The sequence below is a fragment of the Trachemys scripta genome, chromosome 1 (genome assembly GCF_013100865.1).
Source record: "Trachemys scripta elegans isolate TJP31775 chromosome 1, CAS_Tse_1.0, whole genome shotgun sequence".
Classification (NCBI taxonomy): Eukaryota; Metazoa; Chordata; order Testudines; family Emydidae; genus Trachemys; species Trachemys scripta.
The window spans coordinates 26,982,530-27,007,551 of NC_048298.1; the positions used below are offsets into that span (position 1 = coordinate 26,982,530).

At 43.5% G+C, this 25,022-nt stretch overlaps 1 protein-coding gene across 3 annotated transcripts in view; it reads left to right on the forward strand.

The window, feature by feature from the left end:
* The window catches only part of HBP1 (HMG-box transcription factor 1), a 34,867-nt gene that overhangs the window by 7,498 nt on the left and 2,347 nt on the right, over positions 1-25,022 (forward strand). For all 3 annotated transcript variants that reach the window (XM_034766646.1, XM_034766656.1, XM_034766664.1), the window contains exons 2-10: positions 323-515; positions 1,802-2,036; positions 3,297-3,429; positions 5,007-5,118; positions 5,209-5,321; positions 12,315-12,471; positions 13,997-14,141; positions 18,626-18,952; positions 24,771-24,912. In XM_034766646.1, coding sequence (XP_034622537.1) covers positions 323-515; positions 1,802-2,036; positions 3,297-3,429; positions 5,007-5,118; positions 5,209-5,321; positions 12,315-12,471; positions 13,997-14,141; positions 18,626-18,952; positions 24,771-24,912 — 1,557 coding nt within the window. The remainder of the gene's footprint in view (positions 1-322; positions 516-1,801; positions 2,037-3,296; positions 3,430-5,006; positions 5,119-5,208; positions 5,322-12,314; positions 12,472-13,996; positions 14,142-18,625; positions 18,953-24,770; positions 24,913-25,022) is intronic.

A 25,022-nucleotide genomic window follows, 5' to 3' on the forward strand; every position in this document is an offset into this window, starting at 1 on the left:
GAAGGGACCTCAAGAGGTCATCGAGTCCAGTCCCCTGCCCTCATTCCTTTTATTTTAAATGTTACAGCACCAAGATTTTAGGAAATGAAGAAAGCAAGCTGTCAGTGTAATTAAAATGCGTAATGAAACTTACTAAAATTGGCTTTTTGTTCTCTACTACAACTAAGCATTTTGGTAATACAAGAAGTTAGATAAAAGTAGTAGATAAGATTTTGGATAAGGGAGGGCTTGGTGATAAGGCAACAATTTGTATGTGGAGCCACATGACACACCTAATATTTCATATTTTTTGTGTGTGTGTAATTTTGTGTCTTTTTCAAAGTCAGAAAATTTGAAGCATCCTAACATGGTGTGGGAAGTGAAGACGAATCAAATGCCTAATGCAGTACAGAAACTCCTGTTTGTAGTGGACAAGAGAACTTCAGGGATGAGTGAGTCATTGGAGTTACTGAAATGTAATGAGAACCTGCCATCTTCTCCTGGATATGCATCCTGTGATGAGCACATGGAGCTTGGTAAAGAATTTAATAGCTTTCTAAAAGTTACATAAAGGGCCCAGTTCTGTAGTTGCTCCATGTGTGAAATTCCTGTTGAAGTCCATGCAAGTTACACACATGGAATAACAACAGAATCAGTCAAAATTTTCCTCTTTCTAGGTTTACTTCTGTTTTTTATTAGTGCAGGAAATATGCATGGTACTATAGTTGATGTATCATGCCATCTTACAGTCCTAAGGCACAATGGTTTCCCTGTCTAGCCCATCCACTGCTTCTGCCCCATTCACATACAAGCAGATGTTGACAGAAACTTGCTTTCTTTACTCTGGGCTGTAAGTTTCTGCTCACAACTTCCAGTGAAGTTCTTTTTGTTGGGGTAGAAGTACACAGACAAAGCTTCACATCTCGTCTCCCAGGTCCAAGTCCAAATGCAGATTCGGGCCTATAGGAACATTTAGCTTCATTGCTATCCTGCTCAAGAAAAGCAATATATAAATAATTGAATAATGTGTAATTAATAAAATATTCACATTATATGAAGTTACCACAGTAGTTCAGTACATGAAGTACAATAGTGTTATTAAATGACAGGAGTAGAGTGTATATTGACATCAGAAAGAACTTAAATAACAAATGGGGGAGTCTGCTTTCGCAAGAATGTTTAATATGTAAAATGTGTAGGCTACTGGTCATATGTATGAATAACTGCTGCATTCATGGCTTCTGAAATATCTCTCTCCAGATTAGCTGTGAAACTTTGACAGAAATAGCCCTGGATGTTTATAGTTTTGTAGAGGCTTTCCTGTTAGAGCAGTTAGATTGTAGTGCTTGATATTCATTGAACATTTTAAGTGGTGTAGTGTAAAGACACAAAGTAACTTAATTTACTGATTCATCAGGCTCAGAGGGATGCTATTCCCCCCTCCCTCCCGCCCCCAAATGTTGGTCTAATGAAACCTTAAAAATACTGCATCTGCTATCGGAACCACTTTTGTATGTATTTATTTGTGTTCATAACTTGATATCTGAAAGGATATGTTCAGTTTAATTTTTTATTAAAATTATTGCCTAAAAGTAAAAATAGGAGTTTAGAGAACCATTCTATAGGGTCCTATCTGCAGCCCTATATAAGTAATATAGATGTGATAAAGGAATTTGAGAAGCACAGATAATTGCTATGTAGAAGGTTTTTTTAAGTTACTGTGTCCCTTCTCCTTTTGTTCACCACAGATTCTTTTATCCACTATTGTTAAGTAAAATTCAGCCATGGAAATAAACATGATTTCTTGTGCACTTGTTTGTAGATGATCTTCCTGAACTACAGGCTGTTCAGACTGATACTACCCCATCTGCGCTCTTTCAGCTTGGTACAGATGTTTCACATCAAGAATATTCAAGGCCTTCATGGAACCAGCATACCTCAAATAACAATTCAGAAAGTGCTTATTCTTGTGAGAATGGGGTGAGCTGGTTGACAGAACTGGCAAACATAGCCACTAGTCCACAGAGTCCTCTCATGCAGTGTTCTTTTTATAACAGGTACAGGCATTCATTTTGATTCTTTTAGTTTTAAAATATGCAATATTGTTTATGGTGTTACAAACATTTCCTTTATTCCTCAGAGGACTCTGTGTCGCAACTGAAATTCTGAGCATTACTTATTTTAACCCTATTTTTGATTTTCCCATTCCTGCATGATAGCCACATTCCTTTCCCAGAATACAGCATGGGACTCCTTTTAGAGCCTATTGCAGCAGCTTTATAATTGTCTATATGGGATGAAGTTGAACAGTGCTAGGCAGTCTCTCACCACAAAGAGATCAGAATATACTCGTCCTGCTGTGCTGCTGTATGAGAGACTATAGGTATATCTGCATTGCAATCGGGAGATGTGATTGCAGCATGTGCAGACATACCCAAACTAGCATTGATCTAGTTAGATCAAAGCATACTTGAGTATGTCTACATGTGCTGCAATCATACCTCCCAGTTGCACTGTAGACATAACCTTGTGTCACAAACAGTGGAAGCATAGCATGAGAGCCAACCAGACTTGTGGCAAAGGGTGCTTAGATTGAAAGCTGCTCTGCAGGTTTAGTTGGAATCTGGGGTGCTGGCGTGTTTCTTGTGGCTCTCCGGTCTATGCAGCACCATTTTTCCACATGTGAGTGTGGGAATGAAGCAGCAGGAGAACTATGGCAATATATTGTATTTTTAGAATAACTTCTCATTTGGGTAAGGAATGATCTTGTCATTTTTTAAAAACTTTCTGCATTGTTATTGCCATGCATATCTGGTTGTATTAGAAATTGGCTGAGATGCTAAGGAAAGGTATGAACCAAAGTCATAATTACAGGAGAAAAACTGAAAATAATTGTGTGATGAAAGTGTGAAGACTTTTATGGGGTATGGTAAATGAAGTGACTTATGGAGTACAGATTGCCTAGTGACTGCATATATAGAAGCTTAAGAACCTAAGTTAAATCACTAAACATGGGTATTAAATTGCTCCTACACAATGTGCTAAATGTCTGCCTATTTTGGATGTTCTGATTTAATGATAAATTCAACTGTGTGTAAGGGAAAGCTATGTGTGTATATGGCTGTGTGTAAAATGTGAACACAGGCAAGATGTTTATGCACAAAGTTTGGCTGTAGACAAAGAGTATTGTCTTTTAGATTGAAATTTATATATGAAAAATAATTGTAAAAGAAAATCTATTTAGAGTAATATTAGCATAATCTTGTGATGCCAAAATATCAAGTTTTATTTTAATAAAAGTTAATTTTTCATTGTAGATCATCTCCTGTTCATATAATAGCAACAAGCAAAAGTTTACATTCCTATGCACGTCCTCCACCAGGATCCTCAAAGAGTGATCCCAGCTTCTCTAAGCATCACTTAGATGAAACATCAGTCAGACATGAAAGGGTGAGTTGTCCTGAAATGCTTGTTAAAGTATGTGAAGAATCAGGACAGGCAGGCAAAAGTTTTCAGAAACAGAAGAAAGTATAAGAATAAAAATGTATACATTCCTAAAATCCTTCCTATTGTAAGCAAGGCTTTGGAGCGGAGCTGGAGCGCGGAGCAGTTCCAGAGCAGTGGAGCTGCAGGTTTTTGGCTGGAGCTGGAGCGGAGCAGGAGCACAGCTCCAAAGCCCTGATTATAAGGTTTTTTTAGCACCAGCATTGTGGCTGTACACGACACAAATATAAGTCTGTAATCTCCTTGGGTAACAATCTAAAACACATACAGAGTAGGTGTACTAGGAAATGCAGAGGAGGAAATAACAAGTTCTTGTTATTTAATTATTGTATTTTGAACCTACACGTGTTGATATTGTGAAAGAGGCGATGCCCCAGACCTTTAAAGATATGAACAAAGGACCAGCCTCAAGATTATGCTCTACACTGCCATTAGCGTCCCCGCTAATTTTTTACGTCCGTGTGCGGAATGAATTTTGTTATGTGCACCAGTATGTGTGGGAAGGGGCTCAGGGCTGGGGCAGAGGGTTGGGGTGCAGGGGGGATGAGGGCTCTTGTTGGTGGTACAGGCTCTGGGAGGGCATGAGGGGATTGGGATGTAGGAGGGGACTCAGGGCTAGGGCAGAGGGTTGGGTGCGGGCTCTGGGATGGGGCCAGGAATGAGGGGTTTGGGGTGCAGGCTGCCCCGGGGCTGCTGTGGGGAGAGAGGACTTCCTCTCTCCCCGGCCCTCTATCGCCACAGCAGCTCGGGGCTGGGTGAGAGGTGCCTCTCCCCGACTGCAGCAGCTCCAGTAGGACTGGGCCGGGGGAGGGGTTCCTCTCCCAAGCAGCTCTGGCAGGCCTGGGCCGGTGGCAGGGCTCCTCTCACCGGCAGCTCTGGCGGTGCTGGAAGGGGGCGGGGTGCCTCTCTCCAGTGGGGCTGGGCCGGGCTGAGGGAGGGGCTCCTCTCCTCAGCAGCTGTGGCGGGGCCGGGCCGAGGGAGGGGCGCCTCTCCCCGCCTGCCTGCACGGCCTTGAGAGGTTGCTGTGCAGCTCTACAGAGAATATAGATTGTCATGTGTGTTTTTCAGCTCTAACTCCTGTCTGTTGGTCTTTAGGTCTGATCCTGTTCCCACTAAACTCTGTGGCAAAACTCTCATTGGCTTTAGTGGAAAGAGTATGACGCTCTGGAGACTGACAACACATTTAGCCACATTGTGGGATGATGGGATGCATTGGGTATTGCAGAAGTATTTCCTGTAGCTGACTGAGGAATGGAGTTGAAGGGTTGTGAAAAAAATGGTGTCTAGACCTTGGCCAGAAAGATGATGGCTCTGTTCCTCAAATAGACAAGCATGAAATTGAGCACCGGTTCAGATTGACTCCCCTTGCCTTGAGCCTTTGTATCCCTATTTCCAAGGAATCCTCATTTTACAATCCTCAGCTTGAAGTCAGTGTGTAAAAGTTAAGCACATGCGTAAATATTTTCAGAATTAGCCCTAAAGATATTTGTTAAATCATTTATATATTTTTGTTTTCTGAATAGGCAAGTAGTGAATCAGAGTCTGGTATTTTCTGCATGTCATCGCTTTCAGACGACGACGATCTAGGATGGTGCCACTCTTGGCCCTCAACTGTTTGGCACTGTTTTTTAAAAGGTAAAATAGCATTCATTGTAGGATCCTTTTTTTAATAACAGCTGCTTCTTTTGACAGAAACTTACTGATCTTTTTCTTTTCAAATATCAGGCACACGTTTATGCTTTCACAAAGGACACAACAAAGAATGGCAGACTGTTGAACATTTTGTTAGAGCTGAAGGCTGTGAAAATGAGGGCGATCTCCTAATGGGAACTTACAAGGTAGTCCTTTAATGTACTGAATCCTTTACAGTAACCGTAGTACAGTGCTTATATTGTGTGCAACATTACCCACGTCTTGTTGCATCCGAAGGGTTCTTTTTTGGTAGATGCAGCTGTGTATTCTGCTTAGGTGTCTGTGTGCCCAGTGCACTGAAGCTGGATAATTTTGCCTAGCAGTACCCGTAGAAGACAGGTGCTCATAAACCCTCCCCTGGCTATATGAGTCAGCACTGCCATGACCCCCCTCAGTTCCTTCTTATCATCTGTGGCTGGAGTCAGAGCTCTGTGTGGTTCACATCCTCTCTATTTCTTAGTGACTTTTTCTAGTTTATATATAGTTAATTAGTATCCTTAGTATAGTGTTAGTTAAATTTCTTGTTAGTTAGCTTTAGTTGAAGTATTTTACTGGGGATGCCCTCACTAGGGTTTAAACATTATCTGTCATGTGGGAAAGCAATTCCTGTCAACAGTCTCCACACACAGTGCTTGCTGTGCTTAGGCGAAGCCCATGTCAAGGAATGTTTGTTTGCAAATTGTTCACGACATGGATTCAGGTGGTGAGGGATCTTCATCTAAAGCAGCACCTGCTTGAACAGTCCATGTGGCTTGCTTCAGCTCTGAGGCCTACATTGGATCAGAGGTTGCCTTTGGGTTCTGAGAGTGCTGTCTAGAGCTGGAGCAGACGGGGAAGTTGTTCCCCCTAAGGTGCGCCAAAGAAAAGATCACATAAGACCAATCGAGGCTGTTCAAGATCATCTGCGTCCTCCAGAAGGAGCGCAGACTAGCACAGTGTGAATGCCAATGTGCAGATTGGAGCAGGTTCCGTCAACCACTCCTGGGTACCATGCAGGGAGGTCAGAGAACCCCTTACCATTGACTACGGTTCCAGCCCCAGGGCATCCGTTGAGTCCGGTACCGACAAGGGCAATGCTGGCACTAACTGTTTCTGCGCCGGTGGCCTATCAAGTGGCTCCTCTGTTTTTCTGTCCTGAGCTTGCCCTTGCTCCAGGCCTTTGCCAGGCTTGTGTTGTTTATAGCCCCGCTGGCGAGGCGGGCAGCTGAAACCTTTGGATCCATCGGCACCGCACCCCAGTGTTTCCCTTCTACAGTCAGTGGAAGTGGGGCTGGTGCCGGGCTCAGCATCAGGGAACTCCTTCAGCTCCCCTGCCATTAGTGCTGCACTCACCGCCCTCCACTTTGGCACCATCAGTGACCTTGGGACTTCTGCCAACTTTATGGTCAGCCATCGCTTCTAGCTCAGGAAACAATGGAGGCATATTTGGTGCTGGTTGTAACATTTCCACCATCAGCATCAGTTCACTCTTCATTCTGGGCTATAAATGAGTCAGACCAGTTGCTCGCCCCCTCTGGGCTTGCTCCACCTTTATCTCCGGAAGCTCAGGATTCCTAGGTGTCCAGGTCGGTTTATTCCTTCTTTCCATTACCTAACCAGCATTGGGGGTGGAGTGCTATGGTTACCAGGATTGGTGTGCGACTTGTGGTCAGGATGGGGCCCTTGGCCTGACACCTTCTGGCCACCAGTGGCCATACCAGTGGCCTGTTCACCTAGTGGCCACCTGTTCGTACCAGTGGCCTCCCTGGAATCTGTGGGACGCTCCTTGGTTGCGGAGGTCCATCTCCTCATCTAACTCTAAAGCGAGATCACTGTTGATCTGCCACAGGCCCAGGCACCAGTGAACCTTCCCTTCCAGAGCCTCCAGAATCGTCCCATCCAGGTCTGACTATCCTGCATCAGGATCCAGCTCTGGCAGTTAATGGCTTCATCTTCATCCCTGGACAATTCCGCGGTTCCTGGCTCTTCCTCTCCTTCAGTACCAGAGGATTTCAGGCATACCAGGACCTTTTGCGGCATGTGGCTGCTTCCCCGCACATTGAAGGAAGAATTCCTTCAGGAGAATACCCATAAGTTGTTGAATACTCTGCTGCTATCTGCTCCTTGGAGAGTTGCCCTCCCTATTAATGATGTACTCCTAGGGTTCTGTGGAGCAGTGGTTTTCTCAAACTTGTTTGATTGTGCTGCCCGCCCTTGTGTCTGTAGTAGTTTATGCCCCCCCACCCCCACAAGTATGTATATCAATAGATGTGGCGGCGGTGCTTCACTTGGACCAGTTTTTGCTTTGTTTTTCACTTGAGTTTTTTTTTTTTTCTTTCTGTTGCACGAATGAGCCAATGATCCATTGTAATAAGAGCAAAAGCAAAACTGCAATTGTGGTCCGTGCTTACGATTAAATGTGCACACTGTGTCATAGCAAATCAGTTAATGTACAGATAGCAATGACTTTGCATAATGCTATGCAAGCTTAACAGAAATCCGTCAAAATGCACAGCGCCATCTGAGAACCTGATATGTCTGGAGGAATTAGCTTTGCTAGTTATTCATTGCTGTGGGTAAAATGCGTGCAGTAAGGTTTTTTTCCCCCCTAAATCTTCTCCCTCTCCCCCCAATACATTCTGTGCTCTCCAGCGGGGTCCACCACCCAGTCTGAGAACTTCTGCTCTGGAGCATGTTGGCTTCAGTACCTTCTATGAAGCGCATGGAGAAACGCTACTTTGTTCCAGTGCAGGGATTTCAGCTTTTGTACTCGCATAGGGCCCCAAATTCCCTGGTTGTAACCGTAGTGAACAATAGAGCCCAGAAGGGCGGATTTAAGTCCACTTTCAAGGATGAGGACATTAAATGGATGGACCTGATGGGTAGGAAGATTTAATCTCCTTTTCTTGTAGATGCATATTGCTGTCCGAGTAAGACTTGTGAACTGGATGTCTGTGTCTTAAGTTTACAGACCAAGTGCCCAAAGCCTCAAGGGAAGAATTTTGGGTTTTTATTACCGAAGGCTGCTTGGTGGCTAAGATTTCATTGGAGTCCATGCTGGACATTGAGGATACTTTGGCCTCAGCAGTGACCATGAGAAGGACATCCTAGCTGCAAAAATCGGGCATTGCTCCTGCTGTGCAACAGATCATAGAGGATTTGCCCTTTGACAGCCAATATTCTGCACTCATTCAAGGACTCTAGGACTATTCTACCGTCCTTGGGGATGTATATCCCGGCAGTGCAGAGGCACCACTACGATGGGTGGCAGCAGCAGCAAAAGTATCATTCGTAGTACACGTTTGGGCAGCCTTTTGTTTCCCTAGAAAGGAGAATAGGTCCCAGAGAAAGAAGGCATTCAGGTGTGGGGTTTGGCCAGTTGACATGCCTTGCTCTGTTCTCCCCCTCCCCCCCAAGTGCCAACTTTCACTCTTTAGTCTGGAGCAGTGTTCCAGTTGTCGCTCCCTTCTCCCTGTCCCCTCCATTTGGGGACAAGCTAGCTTGCTTTCAAAATGCTTGGGGCTTGATCACCATTGACAGGGGGCCTTAAGCACCATCAAATCAGGCTGTGCCATCCAGTGCCTTTCCATTCCCCCCCCCACACACACACTTTCTGGTACCCAAATCCAAGGGAGAGGTAAGACCCTGTCTCAACCTTTGCAGCCTCAACAAATATGTCCGATACGTAGAGTGACCATTTGGAACTTCATCGATTATCCTCCCTGTGCTGTCTCAAAACGACTGGTTTGTTGCTCTGGACATTTGTGGTTACGATTTTGCCAAGCCACAGAAAATTCTTTTGATTTGTTGCAGCTAAGCATCATTTCCCTTTGGCCTCTCTTCTGCTCCTCAGGTTTTTACTAAATGGTGACTGTCCCTCCAGAGGAAAGGAATCCACATCTTCCCATATCTGAATGACTGGTTAATGAAGGACAGATCCAGAGAGGAAGACCTTTCTCATGTCAGCACTACACTGCGCTTCCTCGACCATCTGGGTCTCATCCTAAACATCTTGAGAGTATTTTTGCTGTATGACTTCATTCAGGCGATTCACCACTTTTGCCTTAGTCTGCAGTCTCAGCCTTCCATGAGAGTTGGATGTACCTGAGGCTCTTGGGCCACACATTTTCGTAGATGCAGGTGGCCCAGGTTGCGAAGTTGCATCTTTGCCCCCTTCAGATGTGATTCAGGACAGTTGACTATCCGATTCTTCACTCCTGGACTCCTTGCAGTGGTGGGCACTTCTGGAGAATGTTTGTCAGGGCATTCCCTTCATCTGGCCCTTACCAACCAGGTCTGTTCTCACCAATGCCTCCCTGATGGATTGGGGAGCACATCTGGGGTCGCTGAAAGTTCAAGGTCTGTGGTTGGAGCAGGAGTCCTCACCATATATCAGCATTCTGGAGCTTCGGCCCATCTACAATGCATGTCACGCTTTTCTGGACTGTATCAGGGGCTCATGGGTCACATACTTCCTGACAATGCCACCATGTATTATATGAACAGGTAAGAAGGTGCATACTCCAGGATGCTCTGCCAAGAGGAAGTCAGGTTGTGACAGCTCTGCACTGAGGTGAGTATTGTTCCGATAGCCAACCGTTTGCCCAGTGTCCAGAATCATCTTGCAGATCATCTCAGCAGGAATTTTTACTTGAGTCACAAGAAGTCCCTGAAGACAAGTATCCTCCATGTCATCTTTGCAGTGTGGGGCATTCTGACAATCAACCTGTTTGCTATGAGGGACAACAGGAAATGTGACCTGTTCTGCTCTCCAGGAGGCCTCAGTCCAGGCTCTCTGTCCAACGCTTTCCAGCTCAGCTGGCAGTCAGCTCCTGTACGTTTTTCCCTCAACCCCAGTCATCCCACAGGTCATCCTCGAGATGAAAGAGGACTAGGGCAAGCTAATTCTCATTGCCCCAGCGTGGCCAAGGCGGTGTTGGTTCTCTGATCTTTTCATGTTGTCAATTCAACCTCCCATACCCCTTCCTCTCCATCCCAACCTGGTCACACCTTATGTCCCCCACTCAGCTCCCTGCATCTCATGGCGTGGCCGCTTTCTGGCTGAGTGAGGAGGAAGTGCAGTGTTCGACAGCTGTTCCAGATCATATGAAGGGTCAAGTGGTCCTTTCACAGATTATCTCTAAATGGGTAACATCCTGTATCAAGACTGCATATGAAAGAACTTCAGCTATGTCTCCTCAGTGAGTGTGAGCTCATTCTGGAAGAGCGCAAGCAATGTCAGTAGCATTCCTTCGTGACATCTCAATATTGGAAATTTGCAGGACTGCTCCATGGTCGTCCATATGCACATTTATGAACCTTGATGCCATTATCACATCTTCCAGAGTAGATGCAAGTTTTGGTAGGGCAGTCCTGCAATTCTTGTTTAGGTAGACTCCGAACCCCACTTCCTGAGATCGGTACTGCTTCGACTCATCCAAGTGGAATATAAAGCTACATCTACTCGAAGAAGAAACTGTTACTTACTGTACCTGTGGTTCTCCCAGATGTAATGCAGATGTGTATTCCACAACCCACCCTTTGTCCCCTCTGCATTGGAGTACGGTCTTGGTGTTCAGTGCAAAGGAACTGAAGGGGGTCGAGGTGGCGCCGTCTCATACGGCCAGAGCAGGAGCTATGAGCATGAGGTGTAAGTGCCACCCCTCCCCCCCCCCCATGGTGTGACAGATTTTTGTTACTAATCTGCCTGAGGCCACAGTTGATCAGTCTGGGGCCACAGGATCTTTTTTGGGGAGGAGATGACGAGGCACACCAAGTGTCTAAATTTTAAAGCCTTATTGATAAAATAATAGCAAAGAGTGCTGGGAACGCTCCCACGTCACTCAGGGGAAGAAAGAAAGCATTAATACCCCAAGCCCTACCCACTTTCATACTCACACACGCACGACCCAGACTGGCCAAGTCTGGGTGTAATGTCAGAAGAAGAGGGGGGCGGGAAGGTGGAGGGGAGTGCTGTCCTGGGTCCAGGCCGTCCAAGGATCCGCTGTGCTCTCCAAGTTGCTTCAGCTCTCAGGAGGGTTTTAAGTCCTGGGCTCCTTTGGGGGGAGGGGTTCATTCTGCTCCTGGTGCTCTTTGTGCCAGTCCAAACCGGCTTTCTGTGGTCTCTTCAACTTTCCCCAAAATACACCGGTTTCAGGGCCGTGAGACAGTTCTGTTTGTTCGTGGCTGGCCTTCACCATCTCGCTCCTTTTCCTGCCCCGCATTTTGTTCAACAACTTTCCTTTCTCACGGCTGGGCGGGATGGGGGTTGGACTCCCCCCCCCCCCCCCCCCCCTTTTCTGTCTTGGCAGGTAGCAGCTGGCCTTGGGCTGGAGTCAGCTTCTTATCTTCGGACTGAGCTTGCTAGCTGCAGTGTTGAGTTAACCCGTACTCTGCTTTCTTCTTTCTCCCCCTCCTCCCCCCCTTGGCCTCTCGTACTCCTGCAAAGGAATCTTCCACTCTCCACTCAGACACCTTTAACCCTCCCCAAAATGCTTTGTGATGCTTGCGACAGCGTTAGCAATATACAGTGTTGATCTACCTTCCTAGGGGACTCCCTAAGGGGAGGGGGCCATTGGGTTGTGACAGTGGGTACTGCTAGGCAAAATTCTCTGGCTCTGGTGTGCTGTGCGTGCACACACCTAAGTGGAATACACATCTGCATCACATCTCGAAGTACCACAGTTACAGTAACCATTTCTTGTAAAAGATGCATATTGAATCTGTCCAGTGCTCATCACTATAGTGTCTGAGCACCTGAACATAAAACAACTGAACATAGTACTTATAGATGTGTTCTGAATGTTGCATAATCTCTTATTAGCTTGTGGGGTTCTTCTAACTCTTTGGATGCTGGTATTTTTCAGTGTGCCAGAAAAATGATATGTTTGCAGTATCCACAGTATTAAATTTTTCTGAAAAATCTGAAGCATGGGGGGAGGGATAGCTCAGTGGTTTGAGCATTGGCCTGCTAAACTCAGGGTTGTGAGCTCAATTCTTGAGAAGGCCACTTAAGGATCTGGGGCAAAATCAGTACTTGGTCCTGCTAGTGAAGGCAGGGGGCTGGACTCGATGACCTTTCAAGGTCCCTTCCAGTTCTAGGAGATGGGATATCTCCATTAATTTATTTTTATTTATTTTATTTGTGTGTGTGTTTCTAGGACTATGGTTCTGATGGTTTGAAGTTGATATCTCATGAAGAAAGTATTTCATTTGGCGAGTCAGTATTGAAGTTGACATTTGATCCTGGTACAGTGGAAGATGGCTTGCTCACCGTAGAGTGCAGATTGGATCATCCATTTTATGTTAAAAATAAAGGTATGAAAATATTGTATGTGTACAGCAAAACTCTCAGGAGTTATGTAATAAGTTCTTCTAAGACAGTATCTGTAAATCCCATAACCATCTCCCACAGTAGTTGAAAGCAGCAGTATTCCCCATTCACATTACTCTAAATCTGCTTGAAAGAAACACTGAAATTTGAACAATAAAGTTGGTAGAAATGTTGTATATGTTGTCTCTTCTTGAAAGGTTTAGCAAATATGATAGAGAGCACAGAAAAGACACAGAGAGAGAGCAAATAAGGGAGGCTACTTACACTTCCTATATCTAAATGTGACACTTAAGGCTTGGCAACACTTGCAAGTTAGAGCACATTAAATCAGCTCCAGGCGCCCTAACTCACGACCCGTCCACACTGGCAAGGCACTTAGAACGCCTGGACTCTGCAGCTGGAGTGCTCCTGGTAATCCACCTCCACGAGAAGCATAACACTTGCTGCGCCTTGGCTGAAACGCCCCAGCATCAGTGTGAACGAGGTATTGCATTACTGCACTGTGATTGGCCTCCGGAAACGTCCCATAATCCCCGTAAGTCACGTGGCCACTCTTGTCATTGTTTTGGAATCGGCTGCAGGAATGCAGCTATGCCCTTTCAAAGCTCCTTTTCTGACAGCCAGCATGCGTATCTGCTCCTGGACAAAGCAACCATTAGTGTGGAATGCTGCTTGCTGTAAGTGTGAGAGAGAGAGGGGGTCTGCTGCTGTCTGAACTTACAAGACAGCATGCTGACACGCTCTCAGCCCCCCAAAAACCCACTCTCTCTCTCCTCACATACAAACACAACACACTCCTGTCACACTCCACCCTCCCCCCATTTGAAAAGCACATTGCAGCCACTTGCATGCTGGGATAGCTACCATAATGCACTGCTCTCTGTGGCATTGCACGAGCTGCTAATGTAGCCATGCCAGTGCGCTTGAACCTGACAGTGTGAACACATGGCAGCGCTTTCCCTACTGCGCTCTCCGAGGGCTGGTTTAACTCACCGAGCTCTACATCTGCAAGTGTAGCCATACCCTTAAAGTTGGTAAAATGGTTACTTGGTTTGGTTTTCTGTTCTTTTTTTGCTTGGATAAAAAGCTTGTAAATGAAGTAAAAATGAACTATACCACATCAGTAATTACACAGGCAGAAGTTTCTGATTTTGCTTTTGGGGAAAAAGGTAAATAAAAACTTAATCTGGACTAATACACCGCTACCTCAATATAACGCCACCCAATACAACATGAATTCAGATATAACCTGGTAAAGCAGTGCTCCGGAGGGGTGGGGCTTTGCACTCCGGTGCATCAAAGCAAGTTCAATATAATGCGGTTTCACCTATAACACGGTAAGATTTTTTGGCTCCTGAGGTAGAGGTGTATTTTAAATCCAGTTTTGGGAAACCAAGTTTTTCTTTTGTGCTCTCTGCCAGGCGGGATTGGCAGTGATAGATCTCTGCCAAGACATCAGAGCTAGAGCTCACTAGGCTATTTGTCTAATTTAATTATTTACCCCTGCAGGTTGGTCATCTTTCTATCCAAGCTTGACTGTGGTTCAGCATGGCATTCCATGCTGTGAAATGCATATTGGAGATACGTGTCTACCTCCAGGACACCCCGACGCCATTAACTTTGATGATTCAGGTGTTTTTGATACGTTTAAAAGGTAACTTCTGAATAAAATGGCTTCATTGCTTTTCTGAAGAAAAGTTGCATTAACCCTGTGGACATGTAAGTCTACTAATATGTGAAAGATGTGCCCCAGGAGGGAGAGGAATTGTTTATGATGGTACAAGAGGGTATAAATAGGAGAGTAAGACTTCAGGCAAAATGTCAGAAAACCTTTCTGATGGTGAAATCTGTTTGTCTATGGAATAGTCTCACAAAGAAAGTGGTGGCAGCCCCATTGCTTAGGACATTTCAAACTAGACCAGATAAAGCACTAGAAAATATACTGTATGGAAAAGTCCTACACTGGGTGAGGGAGTAGCGTGGGCTGGATAACCTAATATTTGCCATTACAGGGTGCATTAGTTGGCTATTGGCATATGCTTCGTATACAACCCACTGTCTTTAGCCATCCGAGCAGTTCCCCAGTAACCAAAGAACCAACCAATATGACATGGCTTTATTGCTCCTGGAAAATGGTTCCTTCATTTTAAATGTTGTCTGATCAGATTTTTGAGAATTCTGCAGAGAAGGAAGAGAGAAAATAGTTTTGATCAAACTGATTTTCCCATACTTCTTTCTTCCTAAATTCCCTAGCTGATTTGAACCCCATCTTTATCCCCATTACCCCAGCAGCTTCCCTTCCAGCGGCAGATTATGGTCCGGTGAGCACTTTGATCTTTCAGTTTCTATTGGCACTGTCAAAGTTTCCTGTTCCATTTTTTTGGACTAAAACTACTACTGAAAGGGCATCAGGATTGTTGGGAATGAAGGAAAAATAAAAAACTGCCTGTCCCCTGAGGCAACAGTTGTGGGCAGCAGGGCAGAGAAAGTTAAAAACAAAACACTCAAGGCCCCAGCTGTCCTGGGAGTGAGAAGATGGGGAAGCAGCAGGATCACTGGGAGACAGAAAGCTCCTTTCCACATTTCTCTGTCCCTCTTTGAGCTGGCAAACTAGGCTGTCAGCAGCTTACCCTACCCTCTTCCCCTTTTGCAGTTCTTACTCTTCCAAGCAGATTTTGGACAATGACTATTTCCCATCCCAGAGCACTAAAGGGAGAGAAGAAATCCCCTCTGTAGACAAGTCACATGGTATCTGTCTGATGCTACTTTGATCGTCTGTTCAGAACAGCACTTCCAGCCTGTATCTCAGCCAGGAAGTACAGGCAGGTGATGGAAATGCCCAATTCAATTTTAAAAATAAAATGATTGGGGTTTATGGATTATGCACATTTTTAAGTCAGTTTTGTGGTACAAGTTGGTGTTTTAGAGTGATAATTGAATGGCACCTTTTTTTTTTTTAGGGCATAGGAAAACTGTATTTTAGTCATTTATATTTTCCCCAGCTATGATCAACTAAAGGCCTTAGCACTTGAATGTCGCATAAGCAATTAAGAGTGTCCTGAAACGTGGTGGAATTAGGCAGTGTTGTTGTAGCCATGTTGGTCCCAGGATATTAGAGAGAGAAAGGTGGTTGAGGTAATATCTTTTATTGGATCAACTTCTGTTTGTGAAAGAGTCGAGCTTACTCAGAGCTCTTCTTCAGGTCTGGGAAAGGTACTCAGAGTGTCACTGCTAAATACAAGGTGGAACAGATTGTTTAGCGTAAGTAGTTAACACCCTAAATACCCCAATAGTAACTATGTGGGTGAAAGCAGAAAGTCACTACACTCTTGAATTAACTCACACAGGAAAAGGGTAAAAGTCAAAAACACCTCATCACCTGTGGGTGAATACTTTTCACAAAATGATGACTTTATATCTGGTTTCTCATTCCTCATCCTCAAAGGAAGCCCGCCCAACACTTTGAAAAGACAAGCCTGGGAGCTTAAATCCATAACTTCACTAGACACTAAAAATCATGGACTGAACAGAGACACTGGATTTATGGCTTATTACAGCAACCTGTAACCCACTAACAACCTTCCCCAGCTGCTTCCCTTCCACCCCTTCCTTTCTTCTAGGGTGACCAGATGTCCCGATTTTATAGGGACAGTCCCGATATTTGGGATTTTTTCTTATATAAGCACCTATTACCCCTCACCCCTGTCCTGATTTTTTACACTTTCTATCTGATCACCCTACTTTCTTCCCTGTGACTGAGGGGTGTTAACGGGCCACTTCACCTTGAATGGTCCCTTGAAATGTGTTAACTACTTCTGCCAAACAATTTTTTCCACCTTGTATTTAGCAGTGACACTCTAAGACCTTGGCTACACTTGCGAGTTACAGCGCTGTAAAGCTGCCCACAGCGCTGTAACTCACTGACCGGCTACACTGGCAAGGCACGTACAGCGCTGTATCTCCCTGGGTACACGGCTGCAGGTACTCCACTTCCCCGAGGAGCATAAGAGATAGAGCGGAGTGGCTACGACTCTCCCCAGTGAGTGTGTACCAGGAATCAACTTGCAGCGCTGTACTGATCACCTTGTCAAGTGGCCAATCCTCTCCATTGTTGTGACCTGCTGCAGGGATACGGAAGTGCCGGTTTCAAAGCTCATTCCACAGAGAAAAAACAAACAGTTTGCTGTTTGCTTTGAGTGAGTGAATGAATGAGCAGGAGGACGGGAGTTCGGAACTTGCAAAATAGAGTTCTGACATGCTCCAAAAAGCACACTCTCTCCCCCCACACTCCCTGTCACACTCCACCCCACCCCCGTTTTGAAAAGCACGTTGCAGCCACATGAATGCTGGGATAGCTGCCCATAATGCACCGCTCCCAACACAGCTGCAAGTTGCAAGTGTGGCCACGCCACTGCATGGGCAGCTGTCAGTGTGGACAGACTGCAGCGCTTTCCCTACTCAGCTGTATAAAGACAGGTTTACCTCACAGCGCTGTACAGCTGCAAATGTAGCCAAGGCCTGAGTACCTTTCCCAGACCTGAAGAAGAGCTCTGTGTAAGCTACACTCTCTCAGTAACAGATTTTGGTCCAATAAAAGGTATTACCTCACCCACCTCATCTCGGTGGAATTCTCACACTTCTGCCACTAGAGGGTGGAAGATTATCATCTGTGAATTAAATCATGTACTGTATCAATTGAATTAAATCATGTATTGTATCTGTTAATTTTTCAATGAAAGTTGCTATATAAGTACAAAAGTATGCCTAAAGCAATTGTTTGTGAAGACATTGTTTATAATGTTAGTCTCTGTGAGTAGTGTGTTTTTATATTTGCTGTTAATATAAAAAATTATAAATGAACTACAGACTTTTTCTGGAAGGTTTATGGAGATGCTCTGTTTTTCATAATATTAAATACACTGAAGCATATTATGTATAATAAAAATGTAAATGAGTAACACCTTTATATAGACTTTAGTCCTTCTTTAAGTGCAATTTTCAACACAACCTTAACGATGAAGTCACTACTGACTCTTTCATAATATGTATTATACAAAAGTCTGTATATATCTTAAATGCTATACTAAAACTTCACATAAATACTGATGGGGCTTAGTGAGGGCTCAAATTGAAGGAAAAAAAGTATTCTCCCAGATTTTGTCCACAAACCAAAGTCTTCCCACTTGCAACTTGAGAAACCAGAATAAGATGCCACTCACAATAAATTGTTTAGAATAGATGTTCAAAATACGTTTAGCTATCTCTGCTGAGTACCACTGGCCTCTTTAGCTTAATTCTTCCTCATTGGGGTTTGAGTAAGGCATGTACATTAGTGATGTAGGAATCTAAGCGGTCATTTAAAAACAATTGTTTCTAGATGCCATGGTTGTAAAGAAAACCTTGAAAAGGTGAACTGATGCAGTGATCTTTGCCTGAGTCTGCTGACAGCCTCTGGCAGAAGGAGCCACTAAAGTCAGGGAGAAAGCTGCCAGGCCGTACATACATTGCCAGAGCAGACCTGGCCCTTATTACCATGTGGTGAGCTTTGGTGTCCTGTTGGTTTCTGCAGGATTGGCTCCCCCTGGGTGGAGCTCAGATGCCCTCTGGACTCCACTTTTCCTCTCTGGTCTTTGGGCTCTGAGTCACTTTGTGGGTGAAGTAGTGGTTGTACTCTCCCATGTGCTATTCACTCAAGGTCCTCAAATGAGTTGTTACTGCCAGCAACCATCACATACCAGGCCTTGAGTGCCTTGAGCACTAACAGAGGCAAAAGCAGAAGGTGGACTAACGTCCAAAGCAGAAATAAAAGAAAGTTGTTCCAAAAGGAGGTGAAATGAGACCAGAACTACAACTGGCATACAAGGGGAGAGTTGGTAGTAAACAACAGCAGATCTTGGACAGTTGCCTCCCACCACCACATTGTGGTGCATCTACCAAAGTTGTTGACTAATCTCTGTACCAAGTCCAGTCTAAGTACGTCACAGTTGGATGTATGCACGTTTTGGGTGAAGCACAAGAACTCTAAAAATGAACAGTGGAACAATTAATTATGGATTAATTAGGTTTTAAAAGTAGAACCAGTAAATTTCATTCTAATTGATTTACTTTCTAATCAAGTGATGTATCTTTTCATTCTAGTTATGATTTTACACCAATGGATTCTTCTGCAGTTTATGTATTAAGCAGCATGGCTCGTCAGCGTCGCGCTTCTTTATCTTGTGGAGGATCGGGCAGTCAAGACTTTGAGAGATCAGAATGCAGTAAAAACTGTGTGGCTGATGGATCATCACAGCTTTCCTCCAGTTCTTTGTGTAGTAAAGCTGGCAAAAGCCACAGCTCAGGGACTGCAAGTACTATGAGTGCCACTTCTCCTAACAAATGCAAAAGACCAATGAATGCCTTCATGCTTTTTGCCAAAAAGTACAGAGTTGAATATACTCAGATGTATCCAGGGAAAGATAACAGGTAACAGTACTCAACTTCTTAGTTTTGACCATATAATTGATCTATCAAAGTTTGCAAGTCCCATTTTTAAACTTATAGCAAATTAAATTTCGCAAGTGAAATCAAATGTGTATGTATTGTTCCAAGAAACAAACTGAAAGCTGCTCACATAAGGCCAAACTTAAGAGGAGGCTTCAGACCTCAGTGAACTTGACAACTAGTGTCTGGGCAGAAACTGGTTTAATATCTACTTACTCTTACTGTACTTTATGTAGACTTGATCCTGCCTTCAGAAGCATTTCAGCAATGTTTGTGTGTGTGTGCAGTGCACACAGACTTCGTACATTTTGGTAAGATTCGTTCGGGGGGGGGGAAAAATTATGTTGTCCTTTCTGTGTTACAGTAGGGAAAGGGGATTTTTATATCTTGCCTCCCAGTCTCTGATTGTGTCTTGACATAAGATTGTAAGCTCTTTGGGGCAAGGAGTGTGTCTTTTTGCCTCTGTCTATACATCATCTAGAACAGTGTGGCCCTGATCCTTGATTAGGGTTTCTAAGTGTTGTTGTAATCCAAGCAATAATGTTTTAACTATTCCTATGCCATTCTTTTGTTTGCACTATAAAGCTTGAAAAATCCAGTTACCTAATCACCAGTGGTGAGTAATAGGTAGCTATCCCTGGCAAGAAGGGTTAAATGGGTCTATGTTTTGATATGTGTGTAAATTTTATTTATTTATATATGTATATACACACACATACATACAAACAATTTATATATAATAAATGTTTAGACAAAGATATTGATTATATATAAATGTACATATCAGATATAAATAATATGTAAGTTTTTATATCTATATATGTACATAGCTATGTTTGTGCATATTATTTATAAAATGCTTGTGTTTTTATATACAAGTTCTGAAAAGAAATCTTTTGCCTTTATATGAGAATAGAATCATTTCTTATACATTACAGTACTAAACCTAGCAAAAACTAAAGGTAACAGAACTACAGAAATGTAAATTGAGAGGATTAATTGGCTGCCAGCTTATATACAAGATGATGGTGGAAATGCTTTGACCCAGAGTTAAGAAATTAAACCCTGCAGCACAAATAATCCCTCTGCTCTGCCATATGATAGAGTTCCATAATGGGTATGGAGTCACTTCAATGATGCATCTTTGCAAATGTGTCTGTCTTCAGATTCACTAAAACTATCACTGAGAAATCAAAACAGCCAATTAGAAAAACATAATATAATTTCATTTAAAATACTGATTTCAAATGGAGCCAGCTGGATCTGCAGTTGGGTGAATTCCAAGGAAGTTTTAACATTTCCATTTGTAGATTTAGGCTGAGAAAAATAACTGAAGATTAACAAGTAACTGACATTCTGGAATGAAACACTTAGGGCCTCAGTGGGAAATGCAGTGCATGGGAGCACGGATATGCTTTTGTCTTTTAAAAAAAACATAGTGCAGCATCAGTCACTAGCTTTGGGTTTATCGATTCTACAAACTTGTGACCAGCAAAACAGCCTTTTAGGCAGACTAGTGGAGTGTTCACAAATTTGGATATGCAGAAGCAATCATATTTATTCAAATGTATACAACTGATCAAATCACTAAGAAAATTTTACAGTGTATGGTGTATGTTTAATTACAGCATAATCAAATCATTAATTTGTAAACTCAGGTTCTGACCTTCCATTGCAATAACAGCTATGCCATTTTTGTTTGTTTGTTTTGCTTACACATATTAAATAGCATATGTGAACTGGCTTTCCCAACTGGGTTACGTTTTTGGGGGTGGGGAAGGGGAACACAATGTATCCAACCCATCAAAGGTTAGATTCATCAAGGAGCTTAGGCACGGGGATGTTCAGTGTCTCAACACCTAATTTTTAGGCACTTAGAAAATCAGTGAGATTCACAAAGCTTGAGTTAGGTGCTGAGGCTTCCTATAGAATGAATGGAGGAAGCTAGCTGCCTTAAATAGGATTCGCAAAAGCCAGTGCACTAGTTGGCTCCCTGCCCAATGTAACCAATAGGAGTGTTTCTGCCTGACTCCAAGCTGGCGCGAGATGCCTCCCTCTACTTGGGATTCTCAGTTGCAAAGCCTTTATTGGAGATAGGCACCTATGCTCTTTTTGCAAGCTGTCCCAGGGGAAGCAGGGAGGAGCTCTCTCATAACTTGTAGGCCAGGGCTCAGGGTAATTAAAGAGTTATAGGATCAGAAGGACTAAAAGCTGGGTCTTCCACATCTTGGGTGGTTGCTCTAACCAACAGGCTAGAGAGTCATTCTTATGTGTTTGTGCGTGCTCTTTGGCACAATGACACTTCAATTAGTTAATCTAACAATGGAACACCTTCAACAGGAGAAATTGAGGGAAGCCAGCATCCAAATATCACATAGTCTAGGGGTTAGGTCACTCACCTGACAAGGGGCAGATACCTGTTCAAATCCCTTCTCCCTCAGGAGGTGGGGATTTGAACCATGGTTTCCCAGGTCAATGCCCTAACCACTGGGCTAAAAGTTAAGAGGGAGCTCCTCTGCCTCCTGCACCACAGTTGCATTAGGCCAAGGAACATGTATCAGTCACTGGTTCATGGATCACACTGGGTGTAGGTGTCTGGCTGCCTAAAGCGAGGCAGCAGTGCACGTGCTCAGAGGCAGAAACAGCCAACTTTTACTGCAAAAACTTGTGTGCCAAGTATGATTAGTGCATACAAGGTTTGGCAGAAGCTGAGCAGGGGGGGTTGTGAATACCTATGGGGCCTGATCCTGGAATGTAGGAACCTAAAAGGGCACTTAGACACCTAGGTCCTTTTGTGCCTTTAGCCCCAGTCTAATAAAATAGTGATCTGTGAAAACCCCAGTATCTAGGGCAACATCCATTTCATTCTAAGGCTTGAGCAGAATGCTCCTGATCCAAACCGGAGTTAAGATGATGCTTTAAGTGTTTCAGACGTCAGTAAGCTTGACAACCACCAGGGGTTTATTGCCATGTATCCATAAGTGGATTTTATCCTGTATGCAAAAAAATTGAAATAATTTTTGAGTGACATGTAAGTTTTGAAAGTGGAACATATCTGAAATACAGCCACTCGTCTTTAGTATAATTGATGGAAACAGATACATAGGATCAGATAACTTTAAATGTGTAGCAGAAGCAAATTTAATGGCATGTTTAGTGCAGACTTTACAAGGACTAGATCCCAAATTTAGACCTGTAATAATTCCTTCCTCTTTTTAATTCATCATAAGTAACCATAGCTGTTTGGTTACATAATCAGATGCCTTACTAGAACTTCAAAAGGCCAGCAGATGCTTTTTGAGGCACCCTAAAGCCATGAGTGAGGGAACACAGGTTGCGGGGGAGGGGCAGTCTAGTGAGGGATGTAATTGGACAGGTTTGTGCATGAGTTACTGCTGTCTGTAGCAGAAATTTAGAAGGGGCTTAAAAGGTCATGGAACTTCACTAGCCAGATTTTTCATCAATCTCTGTACTAGTACTGGGTGGTGAGCAGCCATGCTCCATTTCCTCTTTCACATGAAGCTCTTACTTTTCCACCAGATTTGCTGAAGCTCAAAAACCATATAGATTCAATACCTGCGTGCGCAGCTTTGTCTCTTGGAGGTATCAGGTGTCTTGGGCATGAGAGTGTTTTACCGGGCTGCCCCGTACACATTTAAAAAAACTATTTAGGAAGGCTTAACAAGTTTATAACTCCTTGCCCTATAACTACCAGAGACAAAACAATAGTCATTATACCAGTAACCTTTGGTTTAGAGAAACATGGTAAAGTGCTAGAATCAAAAATATAGCGGTGGCAGGTTCCCCCCAGAGGTCAGCTAGACTGTCCCCTCCGATGCTAAGGCTGGACCAAGTATACCTAGACCAAAGCTATAAGCAAGTAATAATCATATAATGTTGTTGAATATTAATATTCAGTAGTCATGCCTGGGTTGTTACATATGTGTAAGCAGCAATTTCATCCAGTTTAATGAAATGGCCAGAAACAGCCTGGGTAGTGGCAGGCTGCTCACCCATGCACATTTTCATGCCTTTGCACTGTAAATGGAAGGTCTGACCCCCTTTCTCATTGGCGAATAGCTAGACCTGTATTTAATGCCAAGGTCACTATTTGTAAATCAATTTTCCAGCTTCAGCAGGAGGAGAGGGCAGTATTTGAAACAAGAAATAAGTTTTTTTTTTAAACTGTAGTTTAGTTCCTTGAACTCTGGCTGGCTGAGATGTATATAATAACTGGTTCAGCGATCTCCATTTGCCCTAATTAAAGTGAGCTGCTGTAGCATGCTTCCCATACATTGGGGAATATATAGAGCGTCAGTATCTATAGTTGGAAGCCCTGTAGCTTGAGGTGACGGCCTTTAACAAATTCTTCATTTAGCTGAGTCACAGCGTCCTCACTCCATAGCACTTGATGAGGTACCAGCACTAAATGGTGGCTGTCTGAGAGGGGCAGCTTTGGTGCAATTGGACCATATCTTGAAACAGAGATATTTATGAAACATTCTAACTAAACTAGTGCATGTACATGTAGAACTAACCCTGATTACTTAGAAATATGAACCCTATCATTGAAAGACACAAATTGACCTACCTGTGTGGATTTACCAGAGACAGACTAATGTATGAGCCTTTGGTCTCAGGAGTCTTCAAAGCATCTCGCAATACAGGCTTAGTGATCAGTAGAGATTAAATTGAGCTTCCATGTTGCTCCCTGGGTGCTGCGTAACCCATAGGGTTCTGGCTGTGGTAGAACCTTTCAGAATTAGTTTGTCTCCTTGTTGGTGTGGAGCAGAGATGTGTGAAACTACCCAGACGTGCTTGACGTTGCTGTGCTTTTCCTGATTTTATTAGGGAGCCTGTAAACTGACGTTTACGGTGAGCTTTTTTACTGATGTGTGTGTCATTGAGAATTCGAGGGGGAGATCACTCATCCCATGTTTTCATGAATCACTAATAAAACATTCTCTGTAATTTAAAGAGGATTTATTAAAATGGTGGGGCTGTGAATTGTATTTTGTCTGAACATCTAATCACCATCATTTTGGAAACAGTTAAGCAATATGGCACAATGAGGGGAGATGTTGTCCAATGGGCATAAGGCCTATTAGGTGTAAGGTAGACAAGTTTTTTTCATGTTAAGCTTTACAAAATAATCAAGGGGTGAGTCATAACATGGTCCCTTACTGCTGTCCAGACTAGAACTTATTCAAGAGCGTAACAGTCTGAGCTTCCCCTCCCCACACCGGCTAATAGTGGGGTAACTCTGAACTCATCTACCCAGTAGGTCAACCCGTCAACCACAGGGAATTCCATTCTAGTGCGTTTTCATTAAACAAAATCTTTTGTTCGGTTGCAGTCATAGCAAAATCACTAGCCTAATTATAAGGCAGCATCTTTTCAGCAAGTCCTGCCATATCATCCCATAAAATGAGGTGAAAGAGAACAATTTTGTAAATATTGTGTGGTTGTACATAACAGGTGACCAACCAGACCAACCAGACTCTTAACTTTCCCACTTTGTTAGATTACAGTATGTGATGTTCAAACTTACTTTTAAATGTCAAAATATGCCCTTCTAGCCTTACTCTGTTTAACAATAGCTGGGATCTTCCCTGTGACTATTCAAAGAGGCATAGGCCAGTCAGAAATATGCTCATACACTGCAAAGAGGAAATTGTTCTTATGTGCTTTCATGTCTAACATTTTCTTTCTGATGACAGCTTTTTAAAAGAGACAAGAAATGTTGTGGGATTTATAAGAAATTCCTGCCTTGACCGTTCTGTAAACATTTATTTTGCAGAGCCATAAGTGTGATACTTGGTGACAGGTGGAAGAAAATGAAAAATGAAGAAAGACGGATGTACACGCTAGAAGCCAAGGCTTTGGCTGAAGAACAAAAACGTTTAAATCCTGACTGTTGGAAACGGAAACGAACAAATTCAGTATGTTTTGTCAAATACTCGACTGCATTACATAGTTTACAAATAAGTTCACACGGTCCCATGTTTTTCTTTTTCTGCAGTATATAGTAATATAGTATAGTAGACCTCCT